At 49.8% G+C, this 18,311-nt stretch overlaps 2 protein-coding genes across 2 annotated transcripts in view; both read left to right on the forward strand.

Annotated features, from left to right (window-relative positions):
* The window catches only part of LOC119377843 (protein O-mannosyl-transferase Tmtc3), a 334,865-nt gene that overhangs the window by 128,533 nt on the left and 188,021 nt on the right, over nt 1-18,311 (forward strand). The window lies entirely within an intron of this gene.
* On the forward strand, nt 5,548-8,556 carry LOC119382359 (uncharacterized). Its single transcript, XM_037650061.1, has one exon. The coding sequence runs from the start codon at nt 5,548-5,550 to the stop codon at nt 8,554-8,556; it is 3,009 nt and encodes a 1,002-aa protein (XP_037505989.1).

An 18,311-nucleotide genomic window follows, 5' to 3' on the forward strand; every position in this document is an offset into this window, starting at 1 on the left:
AAGCGGTTCCATCCGGAGGCCACGCTCTCACGTGCATACTGTGTATAGCGTGCATCAACCAAACGAAGGAAACCGCCGCAGCACGCGTGTTGCGGCGGCAACCACCGAATCTACGCCTCGTCACTTGCAGGCATCTGCCAGCAAGGTCAGGCTGGTCAGGCGATGAGGTGCATTTGACGATTCCCCGAATAAAAAAATAAATAATCTGTGGTTTTACGTATTCGAACCACATGTATGATTACGACATACACCGTGCAGTGGGGAACTCGGTATTAATAAAGATAGATTAGTTAAGGTGGCACGTAAATCTATGTATACACTAACGTTTTTTGGGGGGACATTTCGCCCAATTCGAAAGGAGGCAGCAGCCGCCACATGGGGGTATACTCCGCGACCTCGATGAAAACTGCGCAGCACCGTAAGTTATCACGGCACGAGATGTCCCGATGAATTCAGGGGACGTACGGCTCTAGCTTCCATTAAGAAGAGCGGAACTAATTCACAAAACGTTCTCTTACAAACAGTTATAGCCTAGAGCGCTTTTGTGGACACGGGTCAAGGTTTGCTGAAAGGCGATAAGAATGTAGATTTGTTTTGTGTTGTCCGCGCTCTACTACATGCCGATCTCGCTTTGAGCGACAGAGAGCTCAGCCGCCTTTTCAGTTACGATCACGTTTGTATGACGGATTTATGCAGTGAGTTGGCTCAGCATCCTTGAATTTATATGTGATTATTTGTACTCCAACTTGATCTGGGAGCCTCCGGCTCCCCAGATTCGAGTTCCTCAGGACTCATATCATGTTACTGCACAGAAAGGAAGGCGAAAGGAAAATAAGAATGTCAGCGAGATTAGCCACAACGAGTCTAAATTAAAATTTCAAGCTTGTAAAAAACAATAACATCAAGTATCCAATTAACAATTGCCCAGATTCACGAAAGCATCTTATGCGCTTGAATTTTTCGTAAGACAATAATTCAGGCTATTTAGCCAATCCTGACGCTGGGAATAACATTAGGGAGTGCGGCCGGCCGATAAAAAAGAGTTTACATGCGAAGGAAAAAGCTTTGCGAATCCTGTCCAATGATTTTTGTATGCTTGAATGGTACGTATAAGAGGGCCTAGCTATAATTATAACTGCGAAGACGTTCTCACAGCGAAAGCGGCCGACCAGCGGCACGCTTTTCCACGCTAACAAGGAAGTGGCATGAAAATGGCCCCCAATTTCCCGTTTTCTGAGATAGGCATTGCACTAAACAGTGCCTTCCAGAACATGCATCGTTTCCCAAGCCGTGCACTTTGCCTCTTCTTCACGGCCTCTTTCATCATCATACATGCGACAACAGAACGCGCGTGCTATTGCTGCCATAGATGACGTAACCGGCACCTCACGTAGATTCCCGCGTATAAGCTCCAACGAATGTACCCACTCTGCAAAATGAATGCAAACAGTCATTTATCAATGTGGTCCGCGTGCTGCTGTTTTTGCGTGACGTACCAAAAGAATCATTTTCAGGCACGATGTACCTGTGTTTCGCCACAAAATTATTTTTTAGACTCAATTTAACACTGATTATGTTCAAAGTTGTTTCTCGGCGACGCCCCAGTGTAGCTTCTCTTTATTTTTAGCAGCTTTTGTTTTGTTCCTCGCAAGAACTTCGCTCATGGAAACAAATCTCGAAGCAATTATCGGGAGTGGAAGCGCTCTCGCAAGCGCTCGCGTCGGTCCGAACGCGATAATGCGGGCAATATATAAACGAAAAGCACCGTACACATAGCGTAAACCGATTCAAATACAAATGAGAACGTACAAAATTTTTGTATTAGTCTGCGAAACTTCTTTCTTGGGCCTTGCTCGCTCTGCACCTTCCCTCCCTCCCTTTTAGGGGGGAGCGTGAAAGGACTGAGAGTGAAAATGCTAAGCAACAAAGCTCAGATATCGGCCTCAGCGCGCATCTTGAAGAGACAAACAATCCGGATGTGGAGATTCCAATCGCGCGAATGGCTTCAGGACTGTGTTTTCTCTGGCGGTGTCGTTACAGAAGTTATATAAAGAGGGATGGTCGAGTTTCTGGCCAAATGGGGCAAATGGGGAGGCGTGCTTTTCAGGAAAGCTCTTCCATATATATATATATATATATATATATATATATATATATATATATATATATATATATATATATATATATATATATATATATATATATATATATCTTGGTGTATTCACTAGAGCAAGCGCAGTGTATTATACCCTCCCGCGCGTATCATGGGCCACGCTTCTTCTGAGAGCCGTGCATGTAATCGGTCACGGCGCCCGCGCCAAGCCATTCGTATAGGCAAGCAAGCGCGGAGGAGAACTTTGCTTCATTTTTAAGAAGCAACCGTTTTTGCAATATACCAAGCACGCAAACATGAGTTTCAAATCAGTGCTAAGTGCTTGCTTCTACCTTTCCTTTTTCTATTCTTTTTTTTTTTTTTACTATCGTGAGGCTGGGTCTGTCTTGCTGCTCTGACCAGATTACTTCTGCTGCTACATGCGTTTTAGCGCTGCCTGCGCTATCGCGACGCATTCCGCGAAGTCTGTAGTCGCCCGGAGTTGAATAAAACTGCAACCACCTTATTTCTCTCGCGAAAAAGTGTGTCTCCCTCGCGCAGCCAAGAGAGCTTCCGCTATGTTCTTTTCTTACAGCTGCTCGCGCGATGCAGCTTCGAAAACTCGATATAAAAGGGTATGACCGTATAAAGAAGTTTATAACAATAAAGAAAGGCTTCTGGTGGACTGCAGTGGCATACTAGGTGAGAAAGGCCTGCTCCTATAAGCACGCATACCCTGACCCCCCACCCCCCATTTTTTTTTCAGTTTTTTTTTTCTTGCGTGAAATTCACCGTTTGGTACAGTGGTTCCCTTTTGCAAAATGCAGGACGTTGATTGAAATATTCACGCGACGTGTTGCCATGGTGATGCCCACTACACTAGCCACGGAATGTAGCCATTCGAGGCAGTTTGGCGCAATTTTCTTCGATTTTAGGCCATTTCGCGGCCTCTTGCAAGTGCTTTAGCGTTCCACCCCGCGCCCCTGCCGCGGCCGGTCGCCACCGGCATGGAGTGCGTGGTTGAAGGACACACGATGTCGGCAGAAGAATGGTCGGACGGCTCCTGGCAGCCGTCGCCCGGTTTTCGCGCCCAGGAGAAGCGACGGCTCGAGCTCCGCCAGGCCACGCCGCACCAGAACGCCGCCCAGCAAGCGACGGCTACACGAAACGACATGAAACCGCGCCCGCCGCCCCAGCGAAAACGCGGACCACTACCTAGGATGCCAGCTGACACCATACACATCGTGGGACGGCCAAAGACTCCCGTCGACCTTACCAAGCTGCCGCCATGGCAACTGTACGAAGCCCTGCTGAAGGCCGCGTCGTTACCGGACCAGCCACCAGCATCCCGCGATAAGCTACGTGTTCACCCCACAAACAACACCTTCACCATCAGTGTGCCAGACTCCGTCCGAGCACAAGCCTACCTTCGCATCACGTCCTTGCAGATAGGAGACCGGACCATCGAATTTCACGTTTACGCCCCACCGCCCGACGATGCCTTTCGTGGCATCATGTTCAATGCCTACGACAGCTTCACTGATGACGAAATCCTGAAGGACTTGCAAGAGAGCAACCCAAGCATGCCTGTCGTGGGCGGCCGCCGCATGGGAAGGAGCAACCACGTACTCGTCACCATGCTTGGAGACTGTTTGCCCCGATGGATACTCTATCACGGCGTCTACATTCGCCTCTACCCCTTCTACCCAAGAGTAGAAGCTTGTTTCAACTGTCGCAAGGTCGGCCACCGAACTGACGTTTGCCCCCATCCAAAACGCAACCGCTGCTCCCGTTGTGGCCAGGACCACCCGCCGACCCCACAGGGTACCCAACCGACGTGCCTTGCCCGCTGTATCGTTTGTAATGGCGGTCACGCAACGAACAGTTCGAACTGCAAATATCGTTTTATTAAGAAGCCCATCCCATCCGACAACGCGCCGAAGCAAGCACACAACCAGGAGCCACCACAGCAGCAGCCGTCGATCCTCCGCAACAGTCGCTCACCGTCACAAGAGCGGTCGCTCCCGCCTCCCGGCCAGCCGCAGCAGCAGGAACAGACCAGCCGCTCCAGATCCCACACCCGTCGCCGGTACCGATCGAGGTCCCGAACGCAGTCCCGATCACGGTCCCGTTCGACCAGCCGCTTCAACTCGTCCTCGTCGCCCCTCCCCTGCTCGCCGAATTCATCCCAGGGATCGTCACCGTCTTCGTCCACGCCCGGTCCCAAGAAGCTCGCCTGGGCCCAAGGACCCCCGGAGTCGCTCAAAGCGTCGCCGACGTCGTCGCCAGACGCACAGGTGAGGGAGCTGGTCAGGGAGAACTCCTCTCTTAAGGCACAACTGTCCTCGCAGCAGTCTCAGATCTCTAAATTAATGTCCCAAATAGGAAACCTTACACAATACATCCAATCATTAGAAGCAAAGCTAGACAGAACCATTGCGCAACCACCCGTAACCGCGCCGCAACCGATGGAAGCTACCTCTCCGCCGTCCCAGCCGCAATCGCAGCCCGCGGGTAAGCGTAAAGCAAACACGTCTACCGCGTCGCTTCATGCGGAAATAGATATCGCCGCGGCGGTCTCGAAGGCAGTATCCGCAGCTCTCACGACCCTAGACGCCAAATTCGAAGCCCGTTTCAACACTCTGCAACAGGCCATTGCGGACACGAACAGCTCATTGAACGCCCTCAAGAGTTATACGGAGGCCACCAATACTTCACTAAACACCCTCAAAAATTACACGGAGGCCACCACAGCCGAAATCAACGCGCGCCTCGAGCGCCGCCAGCGTTCGACCACGTTCGGCCAACCTGCCACGCTGCAGGCGGGCCCCAAACCCGGAACGGCTTAATCATGGCGCGTCCTACACTGACCGTGTGGCAGTGGAACTGCAGGGGGTACCGTAAGAAACGGAGCCACCTGCAGCAGCTCGTACAGAAACTGCAAGCTGATCCACAGGCGACGGAACCGGCCCCGGATGTTATCGCCCTGCAAGAGACATCCACCCCCTCCACTCTCCCGGTTACGCGGCCTACCATCAGCTCGGTTCGCACGCTTCCCCCTGCACATCTACGCTCGTTCACAACGGCCTCACGGCCGTGCAGCACGAAATAGAAGCCACGGGCATTCAGCACACGCTCGTTGAGATTCTCCCTCGCAAGCGCACAGACAGGTCGCTGTTCGTCCTGAATGTGTACAGTTCCCCACGTGAGAAAGCGGCAGACTTCTCCCACCTCTTCAGTGAGACGATCGCTCTCGTCGGTGACGCGCAGCTGCTCTTGCTCGGCGACTTTAACGCACGTCATCCAGACTGGGGTTACGTGCACACGGACCCGAAAGGCAGAAAGCTCTGGTCGCTAGTACAAGACCTTCGCCTCACCCTGCTTAACGACCCGCAGCAGCCGCCTACACGCATAGGCAACAGTGTGTGCCGTGACACCTCGCCAGACCTCACGTTATGCAAGAACGTGACGCGCGCTACTTGGGACAATACGGGACTCTTGGCAGGCAGCGACCACAACATCCTCGCGATCACAATCGAGACGCGCCTAAGAAGCCGAAACCCACGGCTCGCATTACCGAGTGGCCGAAATTCCGCAAGTTGCGTGAAGAAAGAGCCTCCGACACCATTACCGACATCAACGAATGGATCACCTCATTACAAGAGCACGTGCAAGCCACAACCCGCGAGGTGGAGACCACCGCCGACTTGCACACAACCGACTCTCGCCTCCTCCACATGTGGGACGCACACGCTGGCCTCTTGCGCAGGTGGCGACGGCAGCGTCACAACAAGAAGCTACGCCGCCGCCTCGAGACTCTAGCGCGCGAAATCGAGAACCACAGCCTCGCCCTCGCGCAACAGCAATGGGGCCAGCTGTGTGACGGCCTCAATGGGCAGATGAGCTCCAAGAGAACGTGGCACCTACTGCGGCAATTGCTCGATCCCTGCTCGTCAAAATTGTCTGCACAAAAACAGCTGCAACGGCTCCTACATCGCTACCCTGGCACGGACGCCGAGCTGCTCGACGAGCTAGCTCTTCGTTACGTGAGCCTCGCCTCGCCAGACGCGCCGCCGGAGAAATTGCCCCCGTACAGCGGCAAACCGAACCCCCAACTGGACGAAGATATTACGGAGGCGGAAATCTACGCGGCCATGCTGAAGCTACGCACAACCTCGGCGCCTGGACCTGACGGCGTAAGCAACAAGTCCCTTCGAAACCTGGACGCCAAATCGGTGGCTGCGCTCACGCAGTACGCGAACGAGTGCTGGCGCTCGGGCCACATACCGCAAGAGTGGAGGCACGCGAAGCTCGTATTTATCCCCAAGCCAGGCAAGAAGGTGGACATCACCAACTTGCGCCCCATATCGCTCACCTCTTGTCTTGGCAAGCTGATAGAACACGTTGTCCTAGCCAGATTACAGACCTACGCTGAAGAAAATGACCTCTTCCCTCCCACGATGCTCGGCTTCCGCGCCCACCTATCTACGCAAGACGCGCTCGTGCAGATACACCACGACCTCCTTCGGACCCCGCCGAAAGCCGGCACTCGCGCCGTGCTCGGTCTTGATCTTCACAAGGCCTTCGACTCGGTGCGACACACGGCCATCGCCTCCAACCTTGCCGCCATTGACCCGGGCGAGCGGACGTACAACTATGTATGCGACTTCCTCTCTAACCGCACCATCGAATTTTCGTTGGCCGGCGGCTGCACTTCTAAACGCCTCACACTCGGAGACAGAGGCACCCCTCAAGGAGCAGTTTTGTCTCCATTCCTATTTAACCTTGCCATGCGCACGCTCCCTTCTTCACTCGATCGGATCCCGGGTCTCCGTCATACCATCTACGCCGACGACGTCACGCTGTGGACGACTACGGGCTCAGACGGACAGATCGAGGAGACCCTCCAACGTGCGGCCGACGCCGTCGTTAGCCACGCGACGCAGGCGGGCCTCACGTGCTCGGAGAGCAAGTCGGAGCTCTTACTGCTTCGCCCTCCCGACCGCCGTAGGAATAAGTCTCCTCCCCTACCGGCCAACCACGTCTATGTCAACGGTGTAGCCGTACCACACGTTGACCACATCCGCATTTTAGGCCTATTCGTTCAATCGAATCAACGCAACACCATCGCGCTAGAACGCCTCACCGTCACCGTTACTCAAACGACCCGCCTCATCGCTCGCGTGTCGGCTCGAAAGCAAGGAATGAAAGAAAAAGAGCTGCTCCAGCTTATCCACGCCTTCGTCATCTCTCGTCTCACGTACGCGCTGCCCTACCTTCGCCTACTGGGATCCGAGAGGGACAGAGTCGACCGACTCATCCGCAAAGTGTACAAGACGGCTCTTGGCCTCGTCCGTACGACTTCTACATCGAATGTCCTCAGCCTTGGCATCCACAACACCGTCGACGAACTCATCGAAGCACACCGTACAGCACAAATCCAGCGACTTCGCGGCAGCAAGACCGGCCGCTGGATACTCGCTCGCATCGGCCTCACCGCCTCGCCATCGGGCGCAGACCCGGCCTCAATACCGCCGCCTTTACGTCGACGTTTTTTCATCAAGCCACTGCCGAAAAATATGCTTGCTGGGCATCACGACGGTAGACGGCGAGCACGAGCCCAAGCCTTAAACGACGCCTACGCCTCGCGGCCCGATGCGGCCTACGTGGACGCGGCACGCTACCCCTCTCAACCAAGCGCGTACGCACTCAGCGTAATGGCTACTCGCACCCCCCTCGACACCAACGCAGTCTTACGAGTAGCCGGCTCCGTCCGTGCCCTCCACCCTGCCGAAGCCGAGGAAGCGGCCATAGCTCTCGCGGTGACCTCCGGGTTCACCACGATTCTCAGTGACTCGAAAACCGCGATCTCCCATTTCGCTCGCGGTACCGTTGCTCCCGGTACCTTAAGGCTCCTTCAGTCCCTCGCCCACTTCGAAGACGAGGATCCACCTCCCATATCTCTCATCTGGGTCCCTGCGCACGCGGGAAACCCGGGGAACGAGGCCGCCCACCGACAAGCTCGAGAATTCGTCAACCGAGTGGTGGGCCGCGCCACGAACCCCGAGGACCTCGGCGAGCCCCTGACCTCCTATCACGAAATAGCCCAGCACTATCGCCTCGGGCGTCGAACGAAACCACCGCCGCATCCCAAACTCACGAAACCACAAGAGATCGCGTGGCGTCGCCTCCAAACGAACTCCTTCCCGTGCCCACAGGTGTACACACACATTTACCCCGATCTGTTCAGTCCACACTGCTCGCAGTGTGGCTCCGTCGCCTCCCTCTCTCACATATTATGGGACTGCAGCGAGGATCCACCCCCGCCTGATCTCCTGACCACTCCCTCGCCCGAGGCGTGGGAAAGTGTACTCCGCAGTACGAGCCTCGAAATACAGCTCCGGGCCATACAACGAGCCGAGGAGGTGGCCGCCAGGCACGGCCTGACCGCCATCCCTCTGTGAAAATATTTTCACTTTAATAAAGTTGCTTCTCTCTCTCTCTAGCCATTCGATCACAGCATATTTCTATTCAGTAACGCTTTTTAGATAGAGGGAGTCTAGAGCATTGGCCTAGTTCCCACTCATGAATTCAGGAAGCATCTTATAACCAGCGCGAAGAAGCAAGGAACGAGTAAGGGACGAGATCCTTCGCAGGTCGCGGGCTCGCTACCCAACAGAGGCTGGCACATTCCCATGTGGGTAAGCTGCTGGGACTAACGTGATTGCTTGAACATAGTCCAGTTAGCGCGTGTTTTCCGTCACCCCAAGTCGGTTCATTCGTAATTCTCATTCATTCATTCGACTCGAGTTTCCCTGTTCGGTTTAGAAATCGCATCCGAAAGACCCCTATGAATCGCATCCGAAAGAACGCCTATAAATGACGACTGCATAATCTTGTCTTCCGTATTCTAAAACATACACATTGATTTTAGGATCCGAATTCACAAAACTTCTCTTTCGTAAGTGCGCTTTTCTACTGTTCAGCCGGCTTCGCTAATGATTTGTCCCGCATCGCGATTGGCTGAAATATTCTCTTAGGAAAATTTTTAACGTAAGATGCTTCTGTGAATACGGGCCCAGTTGTTGTGTTTCAAAAACGGGGACGCAATCAAAACTATTCTGCTTCTTTTTTTGTCAGGCCAAGATTAAAGAATAACCATACCATTTAAATTTGAGGGAGTGCACTACAAATGAAGCATAAGAGTACGCGTGATTTTGCAAGTCGGTAGATATATCTTGTCCTAAAAAAAACAGCGGATAAATGCGCTGAAAGACGAAGCACAAGAATTGTTCTGTTTTTCCAACCTGCTTATTCGAGACCTGTTTAAATATCAACTACACTTGGGTGTGTTTTCTGTTGCTTTTTATTCTGTGTTTTTTTTTTTCTTCTTTTTTATCCCTCTCTGTCTTCTTTCCAACCCCTATTTTCCCACCTCAGTGCAGGCTAATAATAATATCTGGGGTTTAACGTCCCAAAACTACGATATGATTATGAGGGACGCCGTAGTGGAAGGCTTCGGAAATGTCGACCACCTGGGGTCCTTTAACGTCTAAGTACACGGGCCTCAAGCATTTTCGCCTCCATCGAAAATGCAGCCGCCGCGGCCGGGATTCGATCCCGCGACCTTAGGGACAGCAGTCGAGCGCCATAACCACTAGACCACCGCGGCGGGTCCTGAGTGTAGGCTAGAAAAGCGGATAAGAACACCTGGTTGACTTCCGTGCCTTCCTCTTCATCTCAATCTCTATCTAAACTACGTTGTATACATATGTGAACGGGCCAGCGTAGCCACAATAACTCATTCAAAACGCCACAAACACTTTCCCAGATGGAGGATACAACCAATGCATTGCTGACACCGGTTCTTTTCCACATTCGCGAGCAAAATAACGAAGTCTGTTCTTCGAATTAATGTCTGACGCACTGATAACTCATATGCTTCGACGCGTTAGGCACTTTTTATTTGTTTTTAACACGAAAGTGTTTTATGCCGGGGTCCATCAAGACTTCTGTTTCGTATTTCCGTCACGGATATGACGTTGACAAATGGACGCTAACTGATGAGAAAAAAAAAGTTCTGCTGCCGTGAATCGAACCTACGACCTCTCGGTACGCGACGATGAACGCACGATGTTTTATCGACTAAGCCACCGTGACACATGCACGACACTCCACAAACGCGCCTTTTATCTCTCACACATTATCTCTAGCACGGTACTGTCTGTTGGCGGGGCTAGGTGGGGCGGAGCGGAGCGGCGCCGCCGTCTGTGAACGAAGTGAAGTAATGCGTCATGACATTTACTAGCGCCGATAGGGAACGATTCGGCGACGACTCAGCTAAAGCATGACCTCCGAGATTGCGTGCAATCTCGGAGGTCATGATTAAGGCGTTTCGATGCCAGTGAAGAACACTGACCTAGCTGGCATCGAGGAGTCGCCATTGACTCAGTTACGTTCTTTGCCTTTCGCTTCTTGTTAGCGTCTGACAGCTCGTTGTCGGAGTAGTGCAGTTTCTCATGCAACAACGGTTTTTCTCCGCCGCCGACTGCTTCGAGTGTGATAGCAACGACTAATGGAAAGGCAACGATGTTGACGAGTGAATGTCGCGCCTTGGTGGAGCGAGACAGAGGCCAGCGGGACGTGGAACGCCTTCGCGTGTTCGCGGCTCACGCTACGAACCTCTACCTACCGTGTTGCTGAAGCGCAGTGTGGTAGTGTATGCACGAGCACAGGCGTATACGTTACCATATTACTCGGGAGCGCACACCGTGCCGTTTCTCTCCTTAATTTACGACGATTTGAAGAAGTGCGTATCGAGTACCAGTGCTTATTACGTGCTTGATGATGTCATCTTCGTGCTGGATTCATGACACGTTGTGTTCAGGTATATGTTAACAACTTAAGCTACCACAACGGTTAAATGACGATCACGGGCGTTAGCCGTCGCGATGGAGATGTGGCACTAGGCGTCAACGTGGGTGAATCCACGTCAAACGGTGTTATAGCTGCCAAACACCAATAGACATTGCACAAGCTCTCATATATCACTACACAATAAGCAGTAGTTCTGTGAAGACACGTTTCACTTTCGTGTTATACCGATTCCATGACGGAGGAATCAGCCATGTTTTTTTTTTGTACTATCTTGTGACGCGGCCATTCAGGATCTCATTGTGTTTTTTTTTTCTTCAACCGAACGATAGTTAATGTTATAACAAATGACTGCTGCACGAAAAGCGCATGGTACGATGCCGTCACTGCAGCACAGTAATTGCAATCTTATGCGCTTATTTCGAATGAAACAATTCAGCTCCGAGAGTGAGTACCTTGCAACGTCATCTCTCCCTCCGCTTATACTTATTCAGTATGCTCATTCATAAAGATCACTTTTCTCATACGGCCATTACGCCGCCCTGCTAGCGGTAACATCACTGACACATGGCGCCGTCGATCTTTCTTGCAGCTTGTTAAGCGCCGCATAAACGCGCGGCAAGTGAGGAAAGCGGCGGCGTCTTATTCCCAGTCGGCCGTGCACTGGGCTTCATATTTCCCTCCCCGCTTTACGATGGTGTCTTTACGGGCATTCATTTCTTGGTGAGGGAGTCCCTTTTCGGCCGCATCGAGGACAGCGTGCAGCCAGGTTAGTGGCGCTCGCTGTAACGCTATACGGCCATATATAATTCGCCATCCGTGTACGGTGCCGCCATATATTTATATATGGGCCCGACCAATTCGCCACAGAGTCGCGCTTGTTGCTGCGCGCGGGAAGGCGCGTATCTTCTCTATGCATGAGTGACTGGCTGTTTGTGAGAGCGGGAAACGAGGGCGGGAGAGGGTACGTTGCCAATGTGCTCGATTGCCGAGCGCATACTTTTATCGCGTGCGCTGTTCGCAAATGCGATCACCCGCTGCCGATCAGTCAGCCCCACGGCGGCGACCAAAGCGGAGGCGTAAATGCCTTTAGGCCGCGGCTTATATGGCAGCGTTTCCGATTTTATGCGCTCCTCCCGTTCCTCCTCTTTCTTTCTTTTTTTCCTCTCTCTCTCTCTCTCTCTCTCTCTCGAAGCATCACCGGCCGACCGGGCTTGTGTGCCTTTCCTCCTCTCCTTCACGATTTACAGCTCGGCCAGGTGCCGGCGTGTCAAGCCGTGCCAATTTCTTTCTTTCTTTCTTTCTTTCTTTCTTTCTTTCTTTCTTTCTTTCTTTCTTTCTTTCTTTCTTTCTTTCTTTCTTTCTTTCTTTCTTTCTTTCTTTCTTTCACAAGCTTGGTACTATAGCGACGCCAGGCAGGAACCAAAATAGTGCATTTTTACGAGTGCGAGAAGGCCACAGCGAGCTCGCGCGCGCCATCCCATGTCGGTGCTTTGTACCGGCGCGTATAGGTTGCAGGCGACGCCCACGTGCTCTCCGGTCGCTATGCACGCGTCGACCCTGCAGCCTCACATCCGCCGTCGATATTTGTCGGATTTATTTTTCCTCCTCTCTCCTTTCTCTTATTTGCCAATGCCCCGGGTTCTGTTTACGCCGCAGCGGCCGGCTCTCCCATTCCTTCCACGTCTATTCTTTTATTATACACCCACAACTCCAGACCGTAATGCGGACATTCGACGCGCATGAACAGTGCTGTCCACGTGTTTTCGTTATCGCTAATGGATGCTGTACTTAGCTGCTTCGCGCGATTCGATTCACACGGCGCAATAATACGACCGGGTTGGATGTCTTCGTCTCGAACTGCACTGTTGCGTGCCAGCTCGAGAAAATGGTACGCAAATTCTAGAAAGCGAAAACGAGTAATCTTTGCTCGATTTCACTCGAGCGTGCTGCCGAGCTTCTATGCGGAACGAACTGTTGAATGCTCGCTATATCGAACGCTAACTCTACTATAGAAGCAAGAAATTGTACTGGTCACTCGCCCGGACGAACACCTATACTCTTTCTCAGTAGTTCCTCGCAGCACAATGAAAACTGAATGGTTCCTTAGCCAATAGGAAGGACCCATCATGGTTAGTGCATCCGTGCAATGTTTTCTGTTCTGCGTCTTCTCCCCATCCTGTCGATACATGTCCCCCTAATGAGTTGATGCAACAAATGTGCGGTCGCTGTAACCATAAGCATACCATAAGCTCCGCTTATAAAGATGCAATATAGTAAGGCATCAGTCTATACTTTTAACGCGGTAAAGTTAAAGAGGCCGCGTCGAAGAAATTCTGATGTCGGCGTCAGCGGTGTTGTCCGCGAGCGAAAAATCACGATATATGCAAAGAATAGACGTCACGTATTCGAGCCGGAACCGAACCCAGGTATTCTGCGTAGCACTCATGTGTTTTACCACAGAGCCACGTCAATGTTTGACGCTGTTTCGGGAAAAAAAAAAAAAAACACTATACAGCCGTCATGTAGGGCAAGGAGTCGAGTTAGCAGACGTGATATCGCGCGGCAGAATCTTAGAATCGCACCAGACGTCACACCATGCGAATTGTGTAACCAGTGAGTGGTGTAAAACAGTCCGCAAATTAAACAAGGCTCAGTCGTGATTCGTCATGGCAATCATCCCCAGCCGCAGCATCAACAAAGCGTGCAGCTGCGTTGCTGCATACACACGTGTGTTGCCTAACGGGCGCGTAGTGGGTACTTCGCCGCTTCGCAAGATGGTGAATTATACGGCGTAGTGAGCACTACGCAACTGCACTTGCAGTAGGCACGGCCGAGAATCAAAGCATGGCAAGCGAATGAGACGACGCGGCGTCGCTTCAGTAGGCCGAGCAGCCGAGCAGCGTCAAAACAAACACCTGATCTCAATATAACAACCTCAAAACATGTCCGATGCTTTGTTTCCATAGTAATGTTCGCGAAGCTTTGCCTGAACTTACCGTTCTTTTTTTAGTGCGGCCAGAACATTTGAGAGTAGCAAGAGCGAGTTCGGATCGAAGCGGGTGGTCGCGTCCGTGTTAGCACACCCTTGTTGCAACGTACTCACGGACCGGTGGTAATGCTTGCAAAGTGCACCTAACTTATCACGTATCCTACTAATCTCGTATACTGTGAACCAACCTATAACTTTTAATCCATCTAGTAACCAGGTAATTACGTCTGAAACTAGGTTCTGCTGCTCCACGATATGGTGTGCACACCTCGTAGCTTCGGCAGTGCTACAAGTTACTTGTGAGGCGGATTGTAATTGCCCTAAGAACGAGGATTGTCTCTCTTCTTATGTAATATACGCATTTCGCTGTGTGTACGAATGTGAATGCGAGAAAGATGGAGACAGGGAGGTTAACCATAGGAGACCTCCAGTTGGCTACCCTGTACTCGGTATGAGGAAAGGGGGCAGGAAAGAATGAAATACCAGAAGAGTCTATGACGACAAGTGAAAGTCATTAGGACTATGGTAATGTACAATTAACTTGTATTTCTTTCTTACGACGAAGCTTTATATGACTCGTTGGTGGGATTTCTTCGTGTCCGTCAACAGTAACGCAACAGGTGACGTTCAGAAATAAATGAATAAAACAAAATGAGTTTTCCTGGAGAGTCTGGACTTAACCTGGGCCCTCGCGCTCGGAAGGCGAGCGTCTTGACAACTGGACTACACACCCATGGTTGCAGAATGGGAATATCTGAACCATATAAATGCGTTGTACCCGCATTACAAAACAAAGGTAAAGAGAGAACACTATCTATGAAGGATTCGTCGACTTTCGTGGTAGTGGCACTATAAAAGCCCTCGGCAGGACAAGGTGTAAAGCCGACATGGATAATCGTACACGTGAGGAAAATTCCGGCTTTGCGAAAGTTTGATGCCAAACATGCGTTTCGGTGGTCGCGCTATTGGCCTTTTTAGGGGCCCCTCAAAAAGCTGACGAACGCTACAAACAACACGCCAGGCCGATGGCGCCCAATGCCGATGCGGACAGTAAGTGAGTTCGTATACCTTTGTTGAAAATTGTGTGTAACCTCAGTGTCGTGTGCTAAACAGCTTCGCTAGTGATCCACCTTCACAGACTGGATTGGCTCCTCAACTTTTTTTTTTTTTTCATTCGGTGTAGCCTACGAAGTGGTACGGTCGATTCCACGAAAGATCGAAAAAGGGTGTATATTTGATGCTTTCCGATTTTCCTGATAATTTTGTATGTTGTGCACATATGACTGCACAGCACGAAATCGCAGTTCGTTTTCAAATAAAAATTTTTTTCAACACAGGAAAATTCGACAAGTGTCGCCGGTTGATGACGACCATTTTACGAAGAGTGCGTTTTCGTAAATTCGCAATCATGCTGGCAGCCACTGAAGCTATATATTACAAATATCTTTCTTTTTGGCGGAAGTGGGAAGTAAAGAGGAAATAGCTCTTATGATTTCATGGAATTCTGAGTAAATTATGTATTTTTAAAATTCACGAAAAAACGCTGCGTTTTTGAAAATCAATCAAATTTGGGACGCTATGGCTACTTCTGTGAACATCTTAGCTTGTTCATATTTGCAGTATGAATAGGCCTTTATGTGAATAATGAACCCCTGCATTAGTATTTCTCTAATAATTTTCAAAGTAGTAAATTTTCATGCTCGAACACCAAAAAGAGAAAAGTGCTCCTCCATTCAAAAATCTATAATAAAAAAAACCCAATCTCAATTTTGTTCAAAGTCCCCCAAAATGTTCTCAAAGGACTGCAGAATGATATTATGAAAAAACATGTTGCATCATTTTTATTACAACAAAAGCAGAAAATGTCAAACATTGTGTTTCCAGAGCGTGGTGGCCACTGCGTAAAGGACATCTCTAGTAACAAGAAAATACAGTAACACGTCTTTTTCTTCTCTGAGCTTCGCTAAACAGCAGTAATGATCTATTGTTGGAAAGTGGGAACTGTTTTGTAAAGAAAAAAAAGATCGTTCCAATTAAATGCATTTGCGACACCACTTACATTCCTCGTCGACGGGCAGCACGGACATTTTCATTCCTCTGGATAATTTTTTTTTAGTAAATGCGCTTATATAAAAGTAACGAAGCTAAACGCGAAATATGTGTAGCTGAGTCGATCATGCATTGTAAGAATGTGAGAAATCGCAAATGGCGGCAGTGGTGAACGGCGAGTACCGCAGTGCAACCTAAGCACAGCAGCCACACATTGTTTGCCAGGCTTTGTCGCTATGCACGAGAAAAAGCTGGGGTGTCGATTGCGTTGGTTACACGATACATTTTTCACCGCTCGTCGCTCTCCCGCCCGGTCTCTGGATCCGCACCGTGCGGATCGTGTGGCCCGCGCTACAAGCACTCGTGTAAACGGAGTAGCATGCGTTAGGCGGACAGGTGCAAAGGGCGGCGCGATGGACGCCCGCCTGAGCAGACGACAGCAACGAGTACGGCTGTGCCAGTCAGCCAAACACCACCTGAGATAGAAGTTAAGCATCCAAATTGTGCTTCACTTTGATGCGATCACTATCCTACGCTCTGAAGGTGGCTATGGGTAGGCGTTATAGCCATGGCCGAGATTTTGTACGGACTGCCTCATGGTGCACAAAAAGAAAATTCCGCTGCAGCAGAATTTTCGTTACGTAGAAGATATCGGATCGAGACTCTTTTGCGGAGGGTCATGAAGCAGGATGCGCGCTCAATTCAAGAGGGAAACCAGATCTGCCAGCACTCCTTCAAGAGAAAGAAGGATATGCAAAACAAAGCAGATGCAATGCAAACAAAACGTGTTTTGTCCGTGGCCAGAACTGCTGCCACCAATCTTCACGTAATCGATTCTTTTTAAACTCTGCATTGATCACATAAGGTTTGACAACGTACACATTTGGGCCAACAAAAACCACACCTCTTGGCGACCGCTCTCCAGAAATTCATTTCCATTCATGAAGAGACCTTGGCTTTTATACCAATCTCTCAATTCTGGCACAGCACATCATCATAAGAGACGCATGGAGAGAATGCGTTCTTAGCACTCAAGATATGAATTATACTCAACTGAAATAGATGAAAGAAAAGGAGGCTACAACTGAAAGTGCATACTGTGGACTGAGGGATGTCTAACACTGGCGTGAAGTCGCAAACCACGCGAATGCATTTAATTGGAACGGTCTTTTTCTTTACAAAACAGTTCCCAATTTCCGACCATAGATCATTACTGTTGTTTAGCGAAGCTCAGAAAAGAAAAAAGACGTGTTACTGTATTTTCTTGTTACTAGAGATGTCCTTTGCGCAGTAGCCACCACGCTCTGGAAACACAATGTTTGACATTTCTGCTTTTGTTGTAATAAAAATGATGCAACATGTTGTTTCATAATATCATTCTGCAGTCCTTTGAGAACATTTTGGGGGACTTTGAACAAAATTGAGATTGGGTTTTTTTTATTATAGATTTTTGAATGGAGGAGCACTTTTCTCTTTTTGGTGTTTCGAGCATGAAAATTTACTACTTTGAAAATTATTAGAGAAATACAAATGCAGAGGTTCATTATTCACATAAAGGCCTATTCATACTGCAAATATGAACAAGCTAAGATGTTCACAGAAGTAGCCATAGCGTCCCAAATTTGACTGATTTTCAAAAACGCAGCGTTTTTCGTGAATTTTAAAAATACATAATTTGACTCAGAATTCCATGAAATGATAAGAGCTATTTCCTCTTTACTTCTACTTCCGCCAAAAAGAAAGATATTTGTAATATATAGCTTCAGTGGCTGCCAGCATGATTGCGAATTTACGAAAACGCACTCTTCGTAAAATGGTCGTCGTCAACCGGCGACACTTGTCGAATTTTCCTGTGTTGAAAAAAATTTTATTTGAAAACGAACTGCGATTTCGTGCTGTGCAGTCATATGTGCACAACATACAAAATTATCAGGAAAATCGGAAAACATCAAATATACACCCTTTTTCGATCTTTCGTGGAATCGACCGTACTGAAGAGCAGAGCGTGTGCAACAAATCAGCCCAATTACGCTCCTTTTCCGGGCAATGACAATGGACGCCACAGCTTAGAGCGTGTTGACAACAGATCGAGTATTTTATTTCTTCCCATCATCGCAGTCATTGCGTTATCGTAATTTTTTTTTTTTTGCATTGTAAACTTAATTCAATGGGAAGCACAGCCGCGCGTACCGAAAGAGAGAATATATTATGCAACTGTTCTTCATATGACCATCCTCGCGGAAGTGAAAAGAGCGGGAAAAGAAAAATTACGTTGAAAATGTAAATGCATAGCTGAATGACAAA

This window comes from Rhipicephalus sanguineus, chromosome 1 (genome assembly GCF_013339695.2).
Source record: "Rhipicephalus sanguineus isolate Rsan-2018 chromosome 1, BIME_Rsan_1.4, whole genome shotgun sequence".
Lineage (NCBI taxonomy): Eukaryota > Metazoa > Arthropoda > Arachnida > Ixodida > Ixodidae > Rhipicephalus > Rhipicephalus sanguineus.

Coding starts and splice junctions, on each gene's coding strand:
- LOC119382359 (XM_037650061.1), top strand. CDS start 5,548: ATGCAAGAACGTGACGCGCGCTACTTGGGACAATACGGGACTCTTGGC.